Below are 26,664 nucleotides of genomic sequence, written 5' to 3'. Positions count from 1 at the left end.
AATTTTCGAACTTAAATAGCTAGTATTTAATCGCTGAAATATCATGCTTCAACAACTCAATGACAATGACATACAGATAGATTGAATTAAACGGATCTACGCCACCGAGGGCCGATGAAAGGTCTGATTAGGACCAGACAAACTGGTTGTCCCAAAGAGTTAATGGAGTTTAACTACAAACTCCTAAATCGTAGAGTATATTCAATGCTAATATCCTAAGATTTGGGGTAGTGGGTGATATATGCTATTTATTTGCCCGTAAGTATTATTACCACCATAAAGATACAAATATAGAATTACTACAAGCAACTGACTAAATGGAATTTGCTAGACAAGATATTGTGTAATCTAAATAGTGGAAAGATTTTCAACAACAACAACACCAAAGAAAATCTTGATGGGAAAAGTGTACTACTGTATTTCTGTCTAGTTATATTCATGTACATTTAAATAAGGCTAATTACAAATCAGAATTCCCTTCATACAAAAATTAAATACTAATTTCACAAAAGATGCTTCATGAAAAGATTCAAACAGTACTCAAGAACGATAATAAGAATGATAAATAATGAAATAGCCCTTTTAAATGGTTCTTTTCGAACACAATTATAGACGTTTTTGGAAAGTAGAAATATCGCGAGCTGCAACATAAGCTAATAACGTTCTAGCAGTTTGTTTAGCTTCTAAATAGTGTCGAGCATCAACCAACCAATCATTTGCAACAACACGAGATTGACCACGCAACTGACCCAACAATCGTACAGCTGTTTCAAGTGCTTCATCACCAGATGTATTTTCGTCACCTGAAAAGATATTATGGTCGCTAGCCATAGCGAATTTAGCACTAGATAACAACTGAAATGAATCTGGTCTTGAGTCCGTTTGTTTCGTTGTATCATAATCTTTAATGTATTGAACATAAGGACTACCAATATTTGGTTTAATACGTGAAATCGCTTCCAAACATTTATATTTCACATCTACGATTAATATAGACTGTAGCCATGATAAAGCATATTCCCATAGTGAACCACTTGTTTCATCAATTAATGCGACATTTCTGCAGACGTTATATACCTTAGAAAACAAAAAACAGCAAACGGTACAAAACAAATGTAAAGTCTTTACGAATAATCTAATATGTAATCATTACAAATGCGAAATGAATGAAAGGGATTTGTTAATATTTCACAAACGAAATTCGCCTTTGAAATATAACCTACAAATCTAATGATATATGTGTGAAGTCCATGATAGGCTCAGTTATAAATAATAAAACTAGAATATATCAGTTGCCTTGAAAAGGTCTAAAGTAAAAAAGCATCTGAAAAATCAAGACTATGTCCAATCGGACAAAAAAGTAATTTAATAGAAGAAATAATTGATCCAGTTCGACTTGCCAGCCAGTCATTGATTATCGACATAGAGCCTTGCAAAGATTTGCGTTGGTTCAAGTTCCCACACCACATTAGCACGATGATATGAAATTAACAAGATGAATTGCGAAAGAGATAGAAATAATGTAGTAGCAGTGACAGTGAGAAGAACCGAATATTTGATATATGGATTGAGAACATTCAGTTGAAGGATATACATATGAGGAAAATATGGGATTGCAAATCAACAGGAAGATAAAGAGTGAATGTACCTGTGGCACTGTAAACTACTTTAGACCACATCATACAATCTCCAATCTCAGATCGCCATCATTGCACGAACTTCAACTAGGTAATCTGCATCTCTCAGGATGGTATAGATCAGTAGTCAATGACTTCATGGACTGATCTCATGTATTGATTTGGTCAATTTATTCCAGTTCGCTTTTATCCAAGTAAACACACCTTCTCGAGGTGGGTGGTGGTTGGTTCAGTTTTCAGTACTTAGAAAACTGATTATTCACAAAATCTTACTCCAATCTATTAACTGCTAAAATCACGTTCTTAACTCATTGTGCTTTTCATTCAACATTACCCTTATTTTTGACTTAGCATTCTGGCTATACAGAGTAATATTTGTTTTGATTTCAATGTGATATTTTGTTCAGTATAATATTGATTTATTCAAGATTATATTTTTTGAATTAATTCGGTAAGAAATTCGTTTCAGTATGGTATGTAGTCTGAGTGTTTGTAATAATTCTGTGTATTTCCTCTGTTTAGGAATTATTAACCAATCATAAGATTCGAGTAAAATCAATATGTAAATGAGTTTCTTCATGCACCATTTCGATTTATTTCCCAGGTCAAATAAAGCCTTATCACCAGTCCTCATTTTCTCACTATGCGTCTCCAAATTCAGGACCTCAGTACAAAGTACAAGCCAGTTAAGCATTCAGTAGACATAACAGTGTCCGACATAACACATATGGAATATGGCAAGTCGACATTTTTAGCAATCGCTTTGATAAAGATTTAAAAACAAATTTTGAAATTGACGTGACAGATGGAGATGAAACACATCCAACCCTGTACAATATATATTATTAGTATGCATAAAGTACCATATAACTCTACAATGAAGACTGTAATTAACATTCAAAATATATAATAACACTTCCATAAAGCAAACGAGTAAGTCGATTTCTCAATAAAGTTGCTTTGATACCGTTTAATCCGAACACACAAAAACAAATGAATGAGACATTTTGGAAAAGTTGTTTTTTTAAGTGAGTTATATTATAAATACATGAATGTTGCTTTACAATGGTCAATGTAAGATATACAATGATATTTTCCTAAAAACGTTCAAGCATCTTGGTTGAAGGAGATAAATAGGCACGGAAACCAGCTCTGTAGAACAATGAGAGGTAATTTAAAATTCACTCGCAATTACTTATTGATAATGAAACCATTGTTACAAACAATTTACTTTAATGTACAAGCAGTGGTGTAGGGGCTTAAACACAATATTCAACCATGAAACCGCAAGTTCGAACCCCGCTAAAGCAAAATCGATCTAGGCACCTGGGTAACAGCACTAATTCATACATATATATGTAAAACACAGTAAAAGACTAAACACGCAAATTGGCACTTGGTTGCTGAATTACAAAAAACTTAATCATTAAATCCTTCTATAGCCATAATATTTATAGATGTCATAAGATATGACAAAAAGTAATGACATAATCTTGTAGCGGCATATTTGTCTTCAAGCCGGGCCTTCAATGTGTTAAAACTGGTTATTAGATAATGGTAACACATGGTTCGGTCTGCACACATGACAGACGATGGCAAAACTTTATGAAATGTTTACTAAAAAAAGTTTTGGTTTCGCATCGACAGTATTTTGGGGAATAGTGGATTCAAAAGGCGGTATGATGGAAACGATGTTTCAATTATTAAAATGCGAGTCAATGAGCATCACTTAAGTCATATGAATATCTATTCAGTCTTAAGTAATAACCGAATTCAAGGAATCAAACACGAAAAATCCACTTGAATTATTTAAAAAACTGTAAAAAAAAAGATAGAAATTCACCTTTTCGAACCTCTTCTTCAATCCATTTTCTGTCCAAACTCCATTTTCCACTATATCAGAAGATAGACTGTCTAGAATTATGTTGACAAAAGGGTAATTTCCAGAAGCGGCGCATTCACGAATGGAATTGACAAAATCTTTTAAAGATCCAGTTTGACTCAGTAGGACCGAATCGCTTTTCGTCTCATGGTGAGATTTCATTGACGGGCTAACTGAATGCAATCGACAGGCTAAAGCTTCACATGACAGCCATAATGATTGTGCTTCTTTAGCTAACCGATCTAGATCTGCTCTTCCTGAAATAGGAAAATTAATGTGTGATGAGTTGCTAATAAAGCACATGTTGAAGAGAAAAGAGAAAGACGTAAGGAATGAACTACGTGCCAACTATTGAATTTTAAGCTGTGCTGATACATAATGGAAACGATACAACATACAAGTTGATATCCACGTACGATCCCGTTTATTGAATTAAGGAGTCAGAATTGTAAAGCAACAGAAAATAAAGTTTAAAATCTGATTGCCAAACATGAATCGAAGTTTTAAATTGTGACCCGCTGGTTGAAAGTCGAATGCATAGAGCAACAAGCCACAGATAACATGCATATTAAATACTGGACATATATGTTTTTCTTAAGAGGACTTTGTAGGTTATTACTGCATGAAATAAAAAACCAACGGTTAACTAACCGTCTATAACATCTTCTATGGCTTCCATACGCTTAGTCCAACCGATAAGTGCAGCTTCAAAAGCGACTCTTTCTTTTGCCAACTCTTCACGTAGTTGATGTGCGAATTGATGCTCCATTTTCTCTTTCTGTAATTGTAACATATGTGAAAGATGTTCACTATGTCTCGCCAGTGCTAATCTCAATTCATGTTCTCGAGTATCACGTGCTTCCCGTAACTAATTTAAATAATATTGTACAGATGAATAATAATTATTCATGCAACAAAATACTTCTTGTGATAAAACCATATAAAATAAGCAGGCTTTTGAAAAATGACAAAAAACAGTGTACAATATCCTGACCAAGCCATAGGGAAAAATGTATTAACAATAGTTAATGTGCATTAAAACTACTTTATGCCTTTTAGTCTGTGAATTAATTCTTCCGCCTTCAATTACAATCCACAATCCGTAATTGTTCCTACTATTACCGATACTACTACTAATACTACTATTTACAACGACTACAACTATTACTACTACTACTACTAACATCATTACTTTGTTATTCATCAGTCTATGTGAATGTGATGTGGAAACATAGGTCAATAGACATATACATCGGATATGACGTTGCTTTTGACTGACTGATTGATCAAACGGAGATAGAAACTGGATGGAATTCAGTTATTCAACCAATAGTACTTCATTATACGAATAAAATAAGGTCAGATCGATGGAATTTTGAGTGCGCACAAAAATCTTCTGCAGTTTCTTGAAATACGATCTTATATATACTACCAAATGAACACAAATATAGCCATGAGGTGTTTAAAACGATTAATAGTGAAATTAAAAATCTACCTCAGTTTACCTGTGTTAGGATAATCTAGCTAATTCACACAGCGCTTCTGAGCATTCACTTAGTGATTCGTATCTAAATTACTAAAACATCTATCACCTCACTCTTCATATTTCAACAACGTTAAGTTTTAATTTTAATGACGTTTTCAACTCGGCAACTAAGTATAAATTCGTGTAAGGACAGGACTATCTAAAATTAAGTGAGCTGAGGTTCAAATTTGTGACCTGATGATTATCACCTGAGTACATAGACCATTAAGTTCTAGAAGAATAAAGCAATACACAAGAAGCCCTTTATCTATATGTTATACTGTTTGATACTTATTAGTTAAGCAGATCTTCAATCTAATGATAAGTGATAATAACTTGAAAATTAAAATCGTTATCAATCAATGTCGCAGTTCCATCGGTCTATCATTCAATAAATACAAGAGACAATGTTATGATGTTTTAATTGAAGTTAAATTATTTCACCTACCCAAAAGTTTCTTATGCAACCAGAAGTGTTGTTGAAAAAATATAATAATTAGGTAGATAGAAAACTAAATAGTCACACACCCATTTATGTCTTTCAATTTCATGTCTCGTGCGTTCTCGATTTAATTCTTGTTTGATATATTCTTTTCGAAGACTATCATCTGCTTGACGTTGTGCTTCTAAAGCTGATTTCATTCGTTCTCTTTCACTATGTTCTAAATGATCTAATTTATCTTGTAAGGAAGAGATACGAGCATGTGCCACTGAAATTAAATCATTCAACTCGTCCACATTCATTGTTGTGGAAGAGCCTAAAATAACCAATAAAATTAGTATAACAAAACAAATAAAATACAATAATCAGTGACTATTTTCAAGCAGGAATCATTGGACAAATGAAGAATATTAAAAGGAAACAACAAAATTTCATTTCATGCCAACTAACACAAATCAACGAGATGTATTAGCATTCCTGGAGGCCTTTATTATTGTATATAAATCATGCTGACGAATTTTAACACGAAAACCTAGGTCTACAGCTTCCTACCGAGTGCCTTCAATCAACTAATACTAAACGAAATTCCAAGCTATTTACTCTGGTTGATACAATCCAACTTTATCGACAAAATCCAATCAATACTAAGGAATAAACAACAACTTCCATGATAAGTGAAGCGATCGACACGCTCAATTACTTCACTCCCTATCATTAGTTCGGGTGTCAATGCAACCCAATCCTGAAGCAACATTTTGCATTTCGAGAGGGAGAATCGCATCCCGAACATGCTTGCATTGTTGCTTAGAGTGGTTAGAAGACTCTGCATTTTGTCAGCGTCTTCATCAAATAAAACTATGTCATCTGCATATTCTAAGTCAATAAGTGAACCTCCCGGTAGAAGTTCAACCCCTGGAAATCTAGACGAGGAAAGTGTGTTCTCTAAAAGTACGTCAACGACAAAGTTGAACAAGAATGGAGAGAGTGGACAGCCCTGACGAACACCACTTGAGGTAATCAATTCTGATGACAGTTCGCCATAAGCTCTCACTCGACCAGTTGTGTTCGAGTACAGAGCCTGTATAAGGTTAATGTACTTCTTTGGTACTCCTTTCAGTGACAAACACTGCCATAGAACCTCACGATCTACAGAGTCGAATGCCGCCTTAAGGTCGAGAAAGACTACCATTGTGGGGCGTCTGAACGAGTGTCTGTGTTCTAGAACCTGACGTAGTGTGAATATCTGATCTATACAACTACGTCCAGGTCGAAAACCAGCCTGATTTTCTCTAGTCTGCTCTTCACGAGCTTTGGTTAGGCGTCGAAGTATTATTGAAGCTAATATTTTAGACACTATATTAGTCAAACTGATTCCTCTGTGATTGTCACAAGAGGACTTTTGTCCTTTCTTATAGATTGGCACAATAAGTGATTGAGACCAGTCAGATGGGATTACGTCCAGTTCCCAAATTCTACCTAAGACCTCAGTTAATCTCACTGCTAATACTGAACCACCATCCATAAAAATCTCAAGAGTAAACTTGTCAGGGCCTGCTGCTCTCCGTCGCTTCAGATTTCCTATGGCTTTTTAACTTGCCATTCAGGTTCACTGGAGATCGTGGGAAACCGAAGTGTGGCTGAAGGCCAGTTGAACTGATCCCTAAAGTGTTCTGCCCATCGATCCAATCTCCTGGATTGAGAATGTATAATATGTCCATCTTTCTCTGAGAGTGTTTCGCTAACAGTCGGTTTCCTAATACCGGTTTCCTTAACAAGTCTGAACAATTGTCTGCTATTACCTATTGCCGCTATCTTTTCCATCTCTCTTGCTTTCGCTACCCACCACTGTTCACGATCATTACGTAGACTTCTTGTCAGCTTGCGCTTAAGCTGACTCCGCTCTTCATTATGTTCAGAGCCAGGTGGAATGAGTTTCCGAGCATCTATCAGTGAGATAGATGCTGCTGAGATCCAGTGTTGCTCCCTAACCTTACGGGTTACCGTACTTGCAGATATCACCACTGTTTCCACAGCTTTTCGGATATCATTCCATGCTGCATCGGGGTGGGCATCACATACATGGCTGCCTAACTGTTTTCCTAGTTGTTCCTGAAATATACTCTTAGCTTGACTATCATTAAGTAGGCCCCTAAGAGGTTTCCTTGCAGCGTCTTTCCTACGTCCAGTAAGACGCAGACAGATACGCGCTCGTACTAGAGCATGATCTGAATCTAAGCTTGTGCTCCAGAATGAGCGACAGTCTTCTATCGAGCCCCTCCATCGGTGGCTGATAGCGATGTGATCTATTTGGGTCCAACGTTGGGACGAATTAGGGGGTCGCCATGTTAAAAGATGTTTTACCTTATGCCTAAAGTTAGTATTTGCAAGAAAGAGGCGGTTATCTGAGCATAGCTGCAACAGACGGTCACCATTATCTGTTCTTTGAGCCACGATGCTATAAGATCCATCCAAGTGTCTTTCCCTATCGCTTAGTTTACCTACTTGAGCATTAAAGTCACCGGCCATTATTACTACATCCGAACGCCTAGCTTTAAGGAGGAGGTCGGAGAGCTTTTTGTAAAACTCATCTTTTACATCATCTGCGCTGCAGTCAGTGGTAGAATAGGCAGAAACGACGAAGAGGCAACAACGAGTGTCCCTATCTTTTCGGATCCTTACTGTTCCGTTTAGTCGGACAGCGCACAAACGACTGTCTACTGGGATCCACTCTAAGAGAGCTAGTTCTGCCCTAGGACTCAATACTATACCTACGCCGGCGAGGCCATGGGAAGCAGAATCAGGGCTTCCAGATACACGAAGTGTGGATCGAGTCGGTTCTTTATTTTGGCATGGTGAGGTCAGATGAATGACGCTACTCGGATCCTGTATGCGCGTCCCGTATAATTGTTATTTTTTACTTTATGGTATGATGTGGTCCGGTTTACTTTTATATAAACCAAGTATGTCTGAAATATATGATTCATATAGTGGAAGCTGACATTTGTTTCTGAACTTAATAGGCAGGGCTAGACGAGAAAGACCAATAAGGACTTTAGAGTGCTCGTACCCGTCAACACGTCATCGGTTTGGCACGGTAATGAAACTGTATAAGTCGTGTTCTGATTGGTGATCCTATCACGTGAGAATTGACAAGCCATAAGACATAACACTAAGGTTGCTTAATATTTTCTAGTCTGTTAAAGATGACTGAGAGGAAAACCTTGGATGTATATACATACAAAAAGTCAACAGATCACTATTAATATACATATAGTTAATCAACCATAGTGAAAATAGCTAGACGCTTCGACAGATTATTTAGTTATTGCATGTAGTAATGTTTAATCGATTCCAAACCCTAATCATATTAAATGAAAAGACTACTTCATTATGAAATTCGACATGAGTATTTAAATCAGATGACATGATCAGGGTTCTTATTAGAAAGTTACATGATGGAAATGAGCAGTAAAATTCTTCACTATAAACTACACTCAACCAAGTACAATAGCATAATCTGCCATTGGTGGTCACTCAAAATTCTTTTGACTAATTCAATAAATGTTCCCCCAATAAAGATTAAAGGCTTAAACATAAATACCCCATGATAAACAATTGGTAAGTTTCAATAGCTAAGTGGACCTCACAAATATATGCACAGACGAGACGCGCTTATCCAGATCTACACTACAAATATGTATTTACAGAATGATATCGATAGTAAGGTTGAGGTTGAAACTTTCCCCAACCCCACTGCTTGGATAGGATAATGGAGAGAAGTGGTTGTATACCCTCACTCTGTTTGAGGTGACAAGCAAACTATACAAAATATTCATCATACACAGAAAATTCCTATGGTCAGTTTTACTGAGAATATATTATTAAATCACTTGTCTACGCAGTTCAAAATAATAATTAGATTATTAAAATGATGATTTAGCAAGATGGAAAAAAGACGATGGAACAGTGAATCCAAATGTTCTGTTTCGTTCGACAGCCTAGCAGGGAATAATTCATGGATTTACTTATATCATTGATGTACATATCGTCGCAAATAAACATTTTAGTATTTCTGAAATTTATGTCTTTCATGAAGTCAAAAGCAATTATAGCAGTATTTTGGAAAAAATAGTAAAATATAATTCTATCCCCTAAATAAGTAACGTTAAATACTGTTCAGTCATTCTGTTAGCAGGGTATATATTAGATTAAGGCATATTCCGTGCAGAATTGTGTTGGAGCGCGCTGATTGGCCATTTCATAACTAATCAGTGCTAGTAGATACAAGGAGACCATAGAATCTTATGTAAAAATCACAAATATACTAACGTTTCATTAGCAAAAATGGGTGGTGGCTAGCAGTGAAATCCAGGACGCGCGTTTCTTCCTATTTGGGACTCATCAGTCGGACGTATCTGCATCCCACAATCGGTGCTCACTCCTGGACTCGAACCCAGTACCATCCGCTCTAAATTCACTTGGTGATATAGGCAAGCAGCAACATTACACAAGCAGGTGGCTATCAGGACTCAGCAGCTAAGTGGATAACGTGATGGCGTTTGAAGCGAACAGTACTGGGTTCGAGTCGTGGAGTGAACATCAACTGTGGGGTGCAGGTACATCGAGCTGACGAGTCCCAAATAGGATGAAACGCGCGTCCTCCATTCCACTGCTAGCCACCATCCATCTTTGCTTATAAAGCTTGTGACTTAAGGCACTATCAAGGCAATTCGCACAGGATGTTTATATGCCAACAAGAGACTAATCAATTTCAGTCCTAGACAACAATGGGAGGATACGAGCAAACAACACCAAGTGAATTTATACTAACGTTTTTCTCATTGCGATTCCTTGTTTATTTGGAGTATAATCACATTCCTGTTCAACCGTGTTCTAAATTTGGGGATATATCGAATGAAGTAATGTCCAAGAATACTAAGCAATAACATATTCTGAAAATGATCACAGGATAGCATGATCGAGGAAGAATTTACAGTACGGATTAGTTTTAAGCACAAATCTTATCAAACGTACACAATAAAATTGTAATTCAATTTTATCAAGTATATTTTCAATGTGGGTGGATTAACAATTTAAATAATACAAAAAATAGAACAATGATATAATAGCAATTACAAATGTTTACCTTTGCCCTGCTTTTTCCCTTCAATATGTTTCGACAAAGCTTCTAAATCATTTTGTAAGTTTGTATGCGATGAAGAAGCTAAATCACGATACCGTTTAAGCATATTAATATCGTTCTGAAGTTTTACTACCTATAACCAATGAAATCATTGAGAAAATCATAAAAGCACTTCAAATCCAGTGGGGGAGGGGGATTCAAAACATGAAGAAACTAACCGGAAAGTAAAATAATATTTAGAGGCCAACTATAATGTATTAATCTAATTTGGTCCGTGAAAATTGTCAGTCAGTCAGCTACAACGTAGGACCAGGCACATATATGCACCGGTCCAAGTTGCCATACCTCATTAACACAACAAGATGGATACCGGATTCATAAAAGTAGTTAATTCAGAGGTGGCAATATATAAAAGAAAGATTGCAATAAGGATATAGTACAGGAAGAAAGAATTAGTTCGTAGAACGAAAGATATGAAGCGATTTTAATCTCTTAGTTTAAGGGAAGACAGAGAGTGTATACACCGATGCCATTGTGATCGATTCTGAGCCATTTCACCAAGAGTCGCCAACCATCGGTTACGAAAGTCACGCGGACCCCAACCAAGTAGTCTGCATCTACCAACATGACTCAGACTAGAGGTTAGTGACTTCAAGCACTGATGCCACGTTTTGGTTTGGCCGCTCCTAACTTTCTTCCAACAATCCCGAACACCGGTTAGCATTGCACGTCGTGGTAATCGGTGTTCAGACATACGTAACACGTTGCCAACCATCTAGGTCGGTGAAGATTTACAACCTCATCAACTGATTTACCATTATTTCCTAATACCCTGCGTCTAACCCCACTATTACTTACCCGGTGATACCAGCAGGCGCCAGCAATATTTCTAAGGCATCTGTGATCAAAAACTAGCAACATACGAGTGTCTTCTACTCCTAATGGCCATGTTTCGCTGCCGTAAATTGAAACAGAATGGAATGCCGCGCAGTATACTCGTCCCTTAATTGATAGAGGGATATCTCATCTTCGCCATAGGTGACGTAAGTTGGTAAATGCCAAACGAGCTTTTCGAATCCGTGCTGAGATTTCGTCAGACACCAACCCATTAGGGCTGATCAGACTTCCAAGATAAGTGAAGTTGTCAACTACTACGACTACTTCACTCCCTATCCTTAGTTCAGGTGCTGACGCAGACCAGTCCTGAAGCAACAACTTGCATTTAGAGGGAGAGAAGCGCATTCCAAACCGACCCTCTCCAACGATCACTGATGGCAATATGGTCTATTTGAGTCCATCGTTGGTTTGGTGTAGGGGTCGCCATGTTAGACGATGTCTCTCCTTATACTTGAAATTTGTGTTCGCTAAAAATAAACGATTGTCTGAGCACAGTTGCAGCAGACGATCACCATTATCTGTTCGCTGTGCCGGAATGCTAAAATATCCACCTAAATGCCTTTCTGTTTGGTTTAAACTACCTATCTGGGCATTAAAGTCACCTGCTACGAGTACTATGTCTGAACGTTTAGCTTTCTGAAGAAGTTCAGATAGCTTTCTGTAAAATTCATCTTTCACTTCATCTGAGCTGCAGTCGGTGGGAGCGTAGGCAGGAATGTCGAAAAGGCAACGACGTGTGTCCCTATCCTTCCGAGTTCTTACGGAGCCGTTTAGCCGAACAGCATAAACGACTGTTGACGGGGATCCACTCTAACAGTGCTTGTTCCCTACTCCTGCCAGTTCACGAGAGCTGGCCATCGGGTCACCAGATACACGGAGGGTGTATCTCGTTGGCTCTCCGTTTTGCTGAGATGACGTCAAGTGAATGACCACACTGGGATCCTGTATGCGTGTTTCAGAAACACAGCATGCATCAATGGTACGAGATTCTAGGGTTCTAGCCAATGAAACCTGTTGACCGATTTGACATAGCGTGCGTACGTTGAAGGCTCCAATGTGTAGTTTGGAGCGAGGTTTCAGTAGACCTGGGACAGAGTTTTGAGCACTAGAATCGTTGGCTATGGTGACACTTGAGGGGGAAGCCGAAAAAGGAAGTTAAGAGGTGAAAGTCGATGTAGGAGGAATAATAGGAAGTGAAGAGGAAGGTTGATTATGAATACAGTGGTCTTGAGTGCTGTTAGAGGTATGAGGGCGGTTATCACTTCCTGGTTGCCCACACCGTGGAAGGGTTCTTCTGGAGGTACCTGAAAAGGAAATTGGATTAGAGGTGGTCTTAGTGACCTGGGAGCGTGACCGCAGTACCCAAGAGACGACTGTTTGAGGTCGGTCACACACGACCTTTTTATGGGTAATTTTTTTGTTAGCTCCGTACTTGTTGATGCCTTACCACCGGAGACGGATATCCGTGGGATGAGGTTTGCATTTTTAGGGTCGACCTTTTCTAACCCCACCCCTCCTTGTGGGAAGGCAGCATCGCTGTCACGCTGGTTGTCTGAAGGAAACACCTTACTGCTGTCACACCTCTGAACAGTCAGCAGTACGACTTCGCCTTCGGACCTTGGGTTTGTTGCTTTTAGTCTTACCGCCCTTCAACCGACCTGTCTGACATGGTAGGACCTTGAGGAACGGTTGTTCCAGCCAGTATAGCTCGGTTGCTTCATCACGATAGGCATGCCCGACCACCACGTCAAGCTAGCAACAACGGTCAGGTGAAAATTGTCAATTTATTTTCAATTTGTGGTTTGATTATCTAGAAATATCTTGGTAAATGAAACGGTTAACAACGGTAAACATTATAAATCCATCTTGTATTGGTTGTTTGGATCTTCTCATTGACATTTAGCACTGCAATTGATCAACCTCTTATTGGCATACGTGCATCCTGTGGGGATTGCCTCGATATTACCTCAAGTTACAAGTATTGTGAGCTAACGAGTCCTAAGGTGGACAAAATGTGCGTCCTGGATTCCATTGCTAACCACCATTCATCTCTGCTTATAATTATGTAGTCAACATAAAAATTTGAATTTATTGCTTAATTAAAACACTATTCATGTTGCAAGATTTGGCACGGTGGTAATCTCACAGGAAGTCGCATTTTAAGACAGCTTCTTAAAAAAACTAAATGACTGGTTACATCCTATGAATACGCTGGATTGATTTTGATCATATTTATATTATAGCAGCTTGAGCATGTTAGGCAAATCGCTAGAAGCGGTTAATACTGATTGGAATGCAAAGTAATCGACTGTATGTTTCACAAGACCAATTAAATATAACACGTATTTATGCCGGGGATATTAGGAATTCAATATTTTATATGCTAACATGTCAAGCCATACACAGTATACGAGCTCACTATGTATTCAGAAGTTCTTATTAACAAATCAAACAGCTTTTTTATGTCATGTCTAGTTCACTCAGCTTAATGTTTCATATACCAGTAAAAAGTTTAGATATTTCGAAGTTAGTTTTCATCATGGACTGATATTAGCTGATGAACTCAAGAGAAAAGAGAGCACTCAACAACCGTTTTGTCTTAATATCGAACTTCTCAAAAGCATGTACCTATGGTTTTGACATGGATCAAACATTATTCAACAGAAATCCACTCGTTTAAGAGTAATACAGGAAAAAAGTTTTTAGTACAAGATAATGAACTGTTACTCATCAAATGGTGTAACTCATTTACCGAGTACAAATATGTGTAGTTGAATTTGACTGGTACTAACTAAACGGTTATCCAAACCAAAGTAGGTGGAGAAGAACTAGAATCTTGGACATGCTCCCTGAAAGTCAAACACCTAGACCACTAACGTCGTCGTTATTTATCAACCTTTTCTCTGTCGCATAAACTTGGAGGAGATTCACAGAATAAAATCTACAAAGTGACGTATTCTGAAGTTTAGAATCACAAAAAAAATCGTGAAGTGTATGCCTACCTTATTGATTGATCCAGTTAAGTCATATTGTAATTTTCCATAAGATTCAATAGAATCAGGGATAATATTACTGTCAATTGCTTGTTCCGAATTCTTATGTTGCTCAATGATATGATGAAGTTCGTCAAGTTGTTGTCTAATTATTAAAGATGGGAAATAAATAAACATAATTATTCAAAACATCACGTTACAAGAAAAAAATTTAGGTATAAACCCATCGGAGATTACAAGTTGAATCCATAGAATAAAGGCGATCAAACTAAAACGTGTCATCGATCCATGAAGTCGAGTGTCAACTTGAGTATGTTGATAGATGCAGACTACCTAGTCGGGGTTCGCGCTATTATCTTAACCAATAGTTTGAGACTTTGGATGATATAGGCCAGAATCGTTTACGGTAAGGCTGGTACATTCACTCTTCAGTTTTGCTTAATTCCTGAGTTCTAAAACGATCCGATACTTTTTCTTTTTTTCCACGAATTCATTTCTTCTCCTTGAATCACGGAGTTTATACCTAATCTTTGTACTACAATTGATAATGTTACTACTTCTACTACTAAGGGATCTCGCTGTGCTGAATGGTGTGGTGACCTGAACCGATGCATATAAGTGCTAGGTCCTAAGTTGCATATGATTGACTGACTGGTAGCTTTTATAATGCTAATATTCAAAGGAAAATAGAAGTAACCTTCAGAAATCTGTAGCGATGTAGTTGAGGATCGATGATTTAAACAGCCGAGCTACTAGTTAAAATGAAGAACATGGGATATATTTTCTCCATTTAGAAATCTACTAACACAAAACTGAAATACCCCAATAAAAAAACCGAATTCAACTACCACAAACCCCAGAAAACATTAAAACAAACTAAAGATTCCGAAGAAAATTGTAGCTTAATTTACTTCTTATTTAAATATTAACAAGCGAAAATATCCATAAAATAATAAGAAAATATAGAAGTTATATTTCACAGATATTCATATTGTAAAGTGATATCATAGAGCATTTTTTAGTAAATTGATCAAGGTGTAGCATAAATATTTCTAAAAAGTATGTAACTAAATGGTAAGTTATTTTGAATATAAAAATTGAATACTGAATAAAAAGTTGTTCACAGTTGTCTCCTAGTGGTACGGGAAGCAAGAGGAAGTAGCATACACCGTTAGGACCCACTGAATAATAAGCAGTACTCGGTCAGTGACCGTACCCGATTTTCACAAGGTCAACGTGGCTAGAGAGGGATTAAAACATGTGACCGAATGGTTGACGATCAAATAAGTTAGCTACCAAACTAACCCTCCATAATAACAAATGTGCACTAAGAGGAAAGTGATTATCGACTAGAACGTCAATGTGCGGAAATTCCTGAATGATGTTGTAAAGACGGTAACAGAGAGAGAACAATATGAAAGGACAAATCTTAACACAAATATCCTATTTCTCTCTTAAAGACTGTTACAGAATTCGCTGTAATTTTATTTTGAAAATTTGAATCGCTCGCTTTCGCGAGCCCATTTTTACTTTCAAATTGTATTTCCTACTTGGAAAGACCCTAAACGTCAATGGTTGATTGCCTCTTTTAATACGCTATTTTGTGAGGTTTCCCAAGGACCTTTATACTGTATGTACACACTAGAGTTGTATGTTTGATTTGTTTGTGCTTCTGACTGCTTATATAACATACTTCCACCTCTTCTGAATCTGGGCTTCTCTCTCTAGTTAGCAGGGCTGGGACGCATTAGAATAGTTTAACTTGTCTTGTTGTTGGGTTGCTGATCCTTCGTTCCGTTTGCCGATTTTAGGTGATCTCATAATCTCTTCAAACACAGCAACAACGCAAGTTCAAATTATCGAGAATGACAATCAAAGATTTACGATAAGATCCCCCGGTTCACTAAATTGTTTTAATAATTTCGCAACTTAGATTTTATCAGCTTTCCCTCTGTTATATATATAGCTTAATGTTATCATTTTGTTTAATGAATTATTCATTGAATGATAAATCAAATCCTGATGATCCTCTTAAAATTTAAATTTTCATCGATTCAAAGGGTTTGTGGGAATCGTTGAGTTTCGTAGTTTGCATTACGTACTGACCTTAGTTAAACAATCATTAGAAGCCAGGAAGTGCTAGGCAGCTGTTTCGTCCTAATATAAAACTCCTCGGGAGTACGAATCCATGACATCACGATCAATGGAGTTTGATCATGTTAAATGTGAAGAAGTCTCCTACTTATAGTATTGGAAGAATTGACTGAAGTTATAAATGTAAACAATTAGATGTCGAATCAATGGTCTAAAGGTTAAGTGCTCACAGCAAGATATTATGGTCCTGGGTTCGGTCCCTGGGAGAGTCGTATTTGTGCATTACTGAAAAATCCCATACTAGGATGCAACAACTGTCCAGTGCTTTCGATGGTTGTCTAAGGTCAGTTCGTGATGAAAACAATAAAATTCACACTTTATTCATTTATCCACATCATGTGAATTTACATTTAAATGATGGTCCCCCACATTCAAAATACATAACACTTACGAAGCTTGTTGGACGATTTTTTCCACTTGTTCTTCTAACATATCTTTTTTCAGTTCTAGTTTCCCGACAAAACCCCAGTTTTTCTCTTTCGAAATTAACTAAAATAAAATAGGAAAAGGTTCAAAAATCAAATAAGGATGGTTTGATTGTTGGTTTGATGGTGGAAACCTAGAATCATAGAGCAAACAGTAAAACAAACAATAGAAAATGTGAAGTAAATTAATAACAATAACAGTCTTGATGGAATCGAGAGTAATTTGAACACTAAAAAAGTGCACACGAACAATTAATACTTATCAGTTATTTGCAGAGCGAAACGATATTTCCTGATGAGAGACTAAAAAAAAACGGGTTAGCATTGATGATCTCATTTAACTTAAGAATGTGATCAAAGATACCGGTGTTTTGAACTACTTACAGTTGTTTTTCATAATAACTCCATACATTTTAAAAATTCATGTAACAATAGCTTGTTCTACTTTAAGAGTTAACCGTTTGTAATTGAATCATCTGTTTATTAAAAACTCGTATCATATATTTCGTACAACCAATGAAATAATCTTATTATTGAAGCTATTTTAAGCTTTTAACTGGTGTTAGACACTGGAATATCTACATAATGTACTCTTATTATCAGCTAATCGACTTACTCTAAAGGATGAAGTAACACCAGACAGTGTTATGGAAGATGCGTTAGGAATCTTGAAGTATTCTTGTGGTTTTTATTGAATTCAATGCGGACGATCAACTCCCCAATCAATATGCAATTTCTTTTCTAGGTAGTAGGCTGGGTGTTGTAACAAGTTTTAACTTGGAATTTCGGTAGCAAATTACATTACTACATATTAATGACGATTTCTTAATTGCTGAATGTTATATAAGGCTCCAACACATCAAAGCTAGTAACTAAATGCAGGATTATATACTTAGTATTGAGTCATACCTCTCTTTTCGTAAAAGCTAGTCATACTACTTAGTGACTTGAATTTACGTAGGTGGGACGATATTCTAATTTGAAATTCAGTAGATGAGTACTATAAGCACCAAGTAGCCGCTTCACGTACATCACTTGGATACTGAGTTTTATTAAGTTTTTTGAGCATTGGTGGTTAAATGTGATTAGTACAATTGACTTTCAACTACTGAGTGATTGGTTTAAACTCCAATTGATCTACTTCAGTGGGAGAAGCCAGATAGCTGTACGTAAAATATTTCTGTTTCAAGTAAATGAATATGCACTTCATTACTGAAAATAACTGTGAATGCTTAACAAGATAATCAGATGTGATAAATAAAGTGATAAATATTTATAGACACTAATTAATAAATGAACTAATCAGAATATGTAGTTTAAGGATTGATAATACTAGAATTAAATCCATCGATGCATCAAATAAGCTGGAGAACGATTCAAAGACAAGAAGTACTATGTATAAACTGGTGACTCAGTAATTGAAAGTACAGTCCATCAAACACAATAACTATTTAGCTCTACCTCATTGCAGTGATTCCTCAGCTAACATCAATACGTTGCAAAAATCACTTTCAAATTATAAGACACCGTCACAAAGCCACTTTGACACTTGATCTTTTCTTAACGACAAAAATTCCAATGCTGTACAGTTACATTAATGATGCCTTTTTTATAAAGGAAATCGGTCAACAAAACATAAAACTAAGTGAGACAGGCATCATTACTAATAGTAGAAGAAACGGCAGTATTATTATACTATGATCAACATATGTGGCCCCTTCAAATTACAAGCCAAATTTGCTTCGTGCGAAGACTTACAATGCTAACAAACAATCATGATTCAGTCAAACTATTTAATTCTACAAGACTATTGTATTTACTATGTATTTATATGAGGGAAGAAAAATGAAAATATCAATGAAATATTTAACTCATAAGAGTATAAGTTATAGATTAAAAAATTTTTACATTGTTATCTTGTACAGCAATAAGCAGTGCATCGAGATATTTCTCAATAACATGTTCAAATTCTTTCAATTTAGTTTTGGCACTCTCCACTGTACTTTCTACATCCCTCACAACGTTGGGTAGTTCATCTGAATAAATGAAACCGCAAAAATAAATGAAATAAAACAATAAGTTGTGGGAAAAAATTGAGCTGGGCTATTCAAGATGGTTACGTTTATTCCACTGTTAGTTGGAAATTACCACTTCACAGTGGATTATGGTATTATCGTACTACCCAAATCAAGGTTTGTGTAAAACACGATTTGAACTGCTGCTTGAACAGTTACTTGGGTATGAGCCACATTAAGTGCGAGGGTTGATGATGCTACCCGGTTGCCCGAATTGAAGTACGCGGAGGTTTAAAAACTAGGACTTTGTGGTTGACACTTGAGTCTTAACCACTAAACCACCACTCCACAGAGTGTGTATAGCTATGATACAGGCTCAATTTAGTGTTCGATAAATCTGAACAACAATAATCGTAGTAAATCGCCTGATGATAAAAAGATTACACATTAAAAGCAATCGAGATCCTCCAAAATCGATAAACAGGAAAAGATTATGTTCGGTAAACTTGTCGATGACGACGAGTGATAGATTCATAACAGAAACGATTAGAAACTAACCACCTAGTGTGTGTTAAATCAAACTGCCAAAGTTCGTATTATTACAGGGGTGCGAAATCAATAAACCGTTAAAAAAGTGACAAACAAATAATTTCAACATTGATAGAAATCTAGAGTAGAAGAATAAAAAAATAAGTGAATATAGAAAATGAAACGTAGATTAATGCTGGAAGGGAAACATAGAGATTGATGCTGAGTACTCAAGATCATTACTTACTATGGCAGTTGCCTGAACCATAACAAGTAACCTAAAACTTTTCCATACCATACATACACAGTGATACTAACCAACATCGGTGTTAAATCTTGTTGCAAATACTCATAATCAGTCAGTCAGTCACAACACAGAACCTGTACGTATGTACATCGGTTCAATTTACCATAACCCATTAGCATAGAGGTGAAGTTTTCAGGCCAAATCCCTGAATAGAATAGTAGAGGTAGTGACAGTAATAGGAGAAATTAGAGAGAATAATAAAAGAGATCGGGTATAATATTTCTTGAAACTAGTTTTACCAAACCACTACAAAATTCTGTGCTTTAAGAGCCTCCTACGTAAAAAACCTATTCTTAACTTAACCAATCTGATCATTTAGAAAATGAGTCCCTCTGAAAACTTTACATGGAGTGAGAAGACAATGTTAAAAAATAAGGTATTCTCTTAATGTTGGGGATAATCTTAAAAAGCAAATACGATGGATATGTAATTAACCTAAACTAAGCCAGTATTAACAAAAGATTATGGTGGACAACTCTATTGAGAATAATCAATCTTGTCAATCTAGTACAAACATCAGTTTCAGCAATAAAAGACATGACTAACAATAATAATTGAAAGCAGAAAAAGAAACTAAACATCTGAGAAACTTACAGAAGTCTACGTTCATCACCGGCACATGATCACGTTTCTCTGTCATATCTTTAACTTCTTCCACAGTAGGTAGTGAACGCTTTTTTTCTTCAATCTAAAATTAACAAACACCGATATTTTATGAAAAAACACTCGATGACAACACGCAAATCAGTTAGAAAATAATAATAATAATAATAATAATAATAATAATAATAATAATAATAATAATAATAATAGAAAAATAGTGCATAGAATGACTAAATAACAATGGTTTGAGGCTTGAGAATAGTTTATTGTAGTATTTCTGCAAGTCCAAATAATTACAAAATGATCAACAAATGCATTTGAAACCCAACTTATCTACTTTAGTTCTGGACAGTATAATTAGCACACACAAAAACTGTAGTTCAATAACGAGCAGATAAACCTAATTGGTAAGTGAGTTGCATTACACCAAATTGTTAGGACCTGGCACAAATGTGTATTGATTCGTGTTCACAAATAACTACGCTCAAAGCGAGAATAGACTAGAAATATTAAAGGCGAATGAGTTGGAATAATCAGATCAATGGAAGTGGGCAAATGAATATAAGAATATGGCTTAAGAACAAAAAATGAGATTGAATGATGAAAACCCTAAAATGAAACTATGCTCAAGATTAAACAAGAGATAAATAGTGAATGACTTCGATACAACTGTAATCGGTTTTGAGGTATAACAACTCATTACAGTCACTTTGCGGAGCGTATGCTGAAAGCCTATACTCGCCTGTACAGTTTGGACTAAATATATCCCTAACGTCAAGATTTCAGATTGAAAGATTGAACTTGTAAAGTAAGATCATGACGTTAAAGTCTAATTTTGTTTCCTTTCATTTTCCACTAAAAACAGTACTTAAATTGTATCTCTTCGAAATTGAAGAGGTTAATGAATTGGTCAAATAATTCTAACGAATGATGCTGAAAATATACGTAGATTCGTGAAAACCATGGGTATTTTACACCTGTTACAAAAAATAATCAGTGAGGAAAAGTTTAAACCCACATTAACGCTTCATCAATGAATATACAAGCTAACTCCATAAAATTATAATTAGTAAAAACTAGAAATACTACTATTAATTTGCATAACAATAGCCATAGGCTGCGTACGTTGAAGGCTCCAATGTGTAGTTTGGAGCGAGGTTTCAGTAGACCTGGGACAGAGTTTTGAGCACTAGAATCGTTGGCTATGGTGACACTTGAGGGGGAAGCCGAAAAAGGAAGTTAAGAGGTGAAAGTCGATGTAGGAGGAATAATAGGAAGTGAAGAGGAAGGTTGATTATGAATACAGTGGTCTTGAGTGCTGTTAGAGGTATGAGGGCGGTTATCACTTCCTGGTTGCCCACACCGTGGAAGGGTTCTTCTGGAGGTACCTGAAAAGGAAATTGGATTAGAGGTGGTCTTAGTGACCTGGGAGCGTGACCGCAGTGCCCAAGGGACAACTGCTTGAGGCCGGTCGCGCACGGCCTTTTCGTGAGAGGTTTGTGACGTGTTAGCTTCGTTCTTCAAAGGGCCTTACCGCCGGAAACGGAAATCCGTGAGGTAAGGTGAGGTGTGCATTTTTAGGGTCGACCTTTTCTAACCCCACCCCTCCTTGTGGGAAGGCAGCATCGCTGTCATGCTGGTTGTCTGAAGGAAACACCTTACTGCTGTCACACCTCTGTACAGTCAGCAGTACGACTTCGCCTTCGGACCTTGGGTTTGTTGCTTTTAGTCTTACCGCCCTTCAACCGACCTGTCTGACATGGTAGGACCTTGAGGAACGGTTGTTCCAGCCAGTATAGCTCGGTTGCTTCATCACGATAGGCAAGCCCGACCACCACGTCAAGGTAGCAACAACGGTACAACATTTTTATGTTAACATTAACTTGTTATTTTTTCGATCAAAACTACAAATTAGGTGGTAGAACGGAGTGATGAATATCATAAGTCTCGTAATATTTGTTACAGTAACTTACAATAACAGGTTCTGAACTGGCCACAGAATTCACCTGACTGATTGACTCAGAATTTCGTCTTGAAAAAAGAGTAAATAGTAATAAAGACCAATAAAGTATGTACTAAACACCTGGAATAAACTATATATGTACAACTTACTATCCGAGTGACAACAAATTTTAATAAAAGTGTATCACGATGATTACCGAGTACCACATTTATTTGTTATAGTTAGTGCAAGCTGCTTTTAGGTATAGTTGATAGAAAGCCGTAAACTCAGGTCTTATGTTTCTTGATACTTGTGACTAAAGTTCATACTTTCATCATTTGATTCATGATTAGTGGAATCCAGTAAGCGCATTTTGTCCTATTTGAGACTCGTCAGCTGAATGTACCTGCATCCCAGAGTTGGTATTCACTCTAGGACTCGAACCCAGTAACGTTCGCTTTAAACGCCATCGCGTTATCCACTTCGCTACCATGATGCCCCCAAATGCCCAGGTATGATCGAGAGTGGGGTGGGCCCGCCCTTCCCCTCGAAACGCTCTCACGCGGCAACGTGCATACTGCCTCTGCCAGGGAAGTCCTACTCACTGCCTTCTCGCGGCGGGGGTGTTGTTTATAAATTTGAGAGGAAGAAAGGCGAATGTCCTGCGCTTTACTCGGGCTGGTGAACACGGAGAATCCACCCTGATTCCAAACTATTGGTGCACATGGGTTTCGGGATCTTAAGAAAACAAATGGTGGATGAACCTATTGTTGGTCACCGACTACTATGGGACAGCATCTCCTTACGTTGCTCCACTGCCTTGTGGATTAGACCTTTAAGTCAATGGCTCGGGATGTGGCCCCCTAAGTAGACCACCTGCTTCGGTCTGGGCACCCGGGCAGTATCACAACCCTCACATAAATCGAATGAAGAAGTATGGCGCATATCTGTTTGGTGCCTCCTTGTACCAATGTTTATGTGTTTCAGTAATTAAATAAATAAATAATTTCAACCACGGGACTCTATGTTTACACTGCCTAACCTAACTTGACTTGGGCATCTGAGTAGCATGATATATACATACAAAGGGTGACTGGAAGTTGAGTATAGTAACATTAAGTTTGTTGCTGAATACCATTAGTTAAAATGCACGGAAGAACGAGGAGATTAGTGATGAACAGACAAAATCATGTTTAACAAACATCACCTAAAGATATTTTATGAGATTATGTAGTTTACAATAGCGTTCAAAATAAAAGATGAGACAAAAAGACATGAGTAAATTTTAGAATATCAAAAAACGCCGAGGAAACGCATCATTAAGATACTGGCTGAATATATCAAGAAATGAAGATTAGTTCACGAGTATGAAGTCCTCAAGATGGTAAACGTTTCCGAACAGACACAATGGGTTATGAGGTCCTAAAATGTATGCAGCTGAATATTATTGGTGATCTTTTTTCACTGTTTAGCTATCATTAATTGGTTGTTGTATTCTAGGTTTTTCCCCTTACGAGTAAATAGTAGGACAAAGCAACACTGCATATTTCCGGGGTTTCTAATTGATCCAACTAAGATACAATTACAAAAATATGAAAAGCATATTGAAGAAACTCATACCAAACAATATTAAAGTTAGGATTTCGGAGTTACTAAGCGAAAGGTTTGATCGAGCCGGCTTTTAACACTGCATTAGTACAGCGAAAGAAATCAACAAGATGAGCGTAAGACGTGAAATAATATGGATTACAATAAAAAGCTAAGGGTGAGAAATGTAGCTGAAAAGAAAAAAGAGATTGAATGATAAAAAGAGATGAAACTTAAGATTATGACGAAGATATAAAATGAAAACAGCTGTCGCAGTGACCCATTTAAGCCCACATCAACCAACATCTCCCGATATGAATTAGTTGTTGCACGGGCTCGGGCAAAGAAACCCACACTTTTCCTTACGCCTAGATCCAACAGTTAACGACTTCAAGAACCGATACCACAGCTCGACTTCCTCAGATGATAAACAGTATTTAAAAATTACTTTAAAATGCACACAGATGGTTTGATACAAATTTCCTAAAAGAAATACATTTAGTACATCACCAATTATTTAGTGTGCGAGTAATGGCGAATTCTGAAGATGTTTTACTTTCATTGTCCTTAATTATGGAGAAAGTATTTCAAATATTACTAGTTGTGAAGTCACTTTCAAACCTAAAGGAAATAAATATTTCTCACTAATCCCCTGAAAAGATCTCAGCGACGAGTCAGACAAGTAAATTTACAAGCGTAAAGAACCTAAACCCTGTAGAACAAAATACTACACCCTTAAAATACGAAAGACGATATACTTACTTAGGTGGAAGTGGAAAATCACCAATAGGAACAACCGTTTGTTCAGCTTTTGGACCAGAATACCAACCTCCAATTGAATTTTCGACCACATTTAGTATATCCTTAGAAGGTGGATAGTATGAAATCAATTCATTTCGAATGGTTTCAGACACGTAAACTAAGCCAATAAATGAACTGATTGATATCAGACTCAAAAACAGTAACTTCCGGAAAATTCTTCGGGGTTTGGTTGGAGGAATAGCGTTTTCAGAATATGAACTGGTAGTTCTGCGATTTATGTGTGAGACAGAAAAATATGATAAAGTATTACTTCCACTAATAGACGACGAGAAATGATGACCGGAAATATAAAAAGTAGGCGCCGTACCAAAGTAAGGACGCTGTCTTAATATGAAAACTGAAAACCGAGTAGTGGGTAGCGGGTAGTTATCGATCATCACGTTACAAAGTCAACACTTAGATGTCATTTATTACCTTGATATGATAGTTTATCTTGATAATTCAAGTGACCCGTATGACATCTAGTGCTTCTGGTGTAACCACTCTTTGCAAAGGTCAACTGAGAAATAGGAATGAAAGAAAGCATTATGGTTATGCAATTGATTTGTTTCGTAATCGAAGTTTGACGGTATAGTCACACAGTAAAAATACAGAAATATGGCAATAAGGTATTTCCCCGAAATCTATGTCCCTTTAACGCTATCCACAGACAGTAGGAGATGATGGAATCGGGATTAAAAAACTTTATTTCGCCTTGCTAGAAAAATTTAGTGACTTTGTAAGGTATCCTAAAGAGTAAATGAAACTACGATATACATCAAAATGTTTGTGTTGATGATGTAAGACTGGCCAGTCAATCTATGAGGCATATCAATGTGTTTTAAAGCCCCTTGAAAGTTGATAGGTGACGAGACTTTAAATTCATCAAAAAAATTTCAGCTCGAAACAATTAGAGCCTCATAAATAAACGTATCTGTTAATCAGGCGATTAACGGATGTGTTAAATCAGTTGCTTTCATAACGCAAGGAATATTACACACAATGTCTATAAATAGGAAATATAAGGACAGTACCCGAATGATGCAAACTACTCACCTCGTCGAAAAACTGGATAAAAAAGGATTGTTTTTGCAGAGTCTTGTCGAGATAGGATATTTCGCATAATTATAAATTTGGGTGTTTGAGGCTTTCTAGCATGTTCATGATGAGTAATTTAAAATAAAAGATCCTACCAGCCTCAACAGAACAATCATCACCAGTAGCAGTAGCGTCAAATTAAATCAGTGCGCCTATGGATCATGCCTCCAACAATTGGATAGAAAACTTTCTTGATATCTGTGTTCCACTTGTAGTAGAAGGACAATGGTTACGAAAGGATATGATTCTCATTCGTATAGCTTAGTAACTTAAATTATTAAAACAACAGTTGTAAATCAGACTGCTGAAGGCAGTATTTTAATCTCCGAACGAAAGGGAATCAATACCATAAAATGACTGTTAACCATATGCACCAAGGTTTTTGCCCTCAAAAGATTATCTCTCGGTGACCATATAAAAATGAGTAGCCGTAAATCACGAAAACTAAGATTAATTGACTGTGAATGGTCCTCAGAATGATAAATTTTTAGGGTAATGAAACTTCAAGAGAACGATATCTTAGAAATTTTGAATGCATGGCAAAACCATTTATATAGTTTTTCAGTCTGTTATAAAAATGTCCAAAGCTTTTCAACAAATTATCTGACCTAGGTGTGCTGGCGAATTCTACTAGGCCACATGTAACAGCAGCCACAGGAATATGCTGACATAGTCTGTAGACAAT

The 26,664-nt window shown here is 36.8% G+C and overlaps 1 protein-coding gene across 1 annotated transcript; it reads right to left on the bottom strand.

Moving 5' to 3' along the window:
* Window positions 1-46: 46 nt before the first annotated feature.
* MS3_00007572 (uncharacterized protein) lies at window positions 47-26,293 on the bottom strand. The gene is made up of 13 exons (XM_051215878.1): window positions 26,075-26,293; window positions 25,938-26,032; window positions 24,843-25,109; window positions 22,525-22,582; window positions 20,543-20,636; window positions 19,007-19,134; window positions 17,065-17,162; window positions 14,529-14,664; window positions 10,633-10,762; window positions 5,573-5,802; window positions 4,171-4,387; window positions 3,481-3,776; window positions 47-1,077 (listed from the first exon to the last, which is right to left on the bottom strand). Exons 1-13 carry the CDS (start codon window positions 26,093-26,095, stop codon window positions 607-609), a joined length of 2,241 nt encoding a protein of 746 aa, XP_051066422.1. The 5' UTR covers window positions 26,096-26,293; the 3' UTR covers window positions 47-606.
* Window positions 26,294-26,664: the final 371 nt, after the last annotated feature.

The sequence above is a fragment of the Schistosoma haematobium genome, chromosome 4 (genome assembly GCF_000699445.3).
Source record: "Schistosoma haematobium chromosome 4, whole genome shotgun sequence".
Lineage (NCBI taxonomy): Eukaryota > Metazoa > Platyhelminthes > Trematoda > Strigeidida > Schistosomatidae > Schistosoma > Schistosoma haematobium.
Note: the sequence above shows the minus strand (reverse complement) of the source record. Positions and strands in the feature narration are given on the sequence as shown.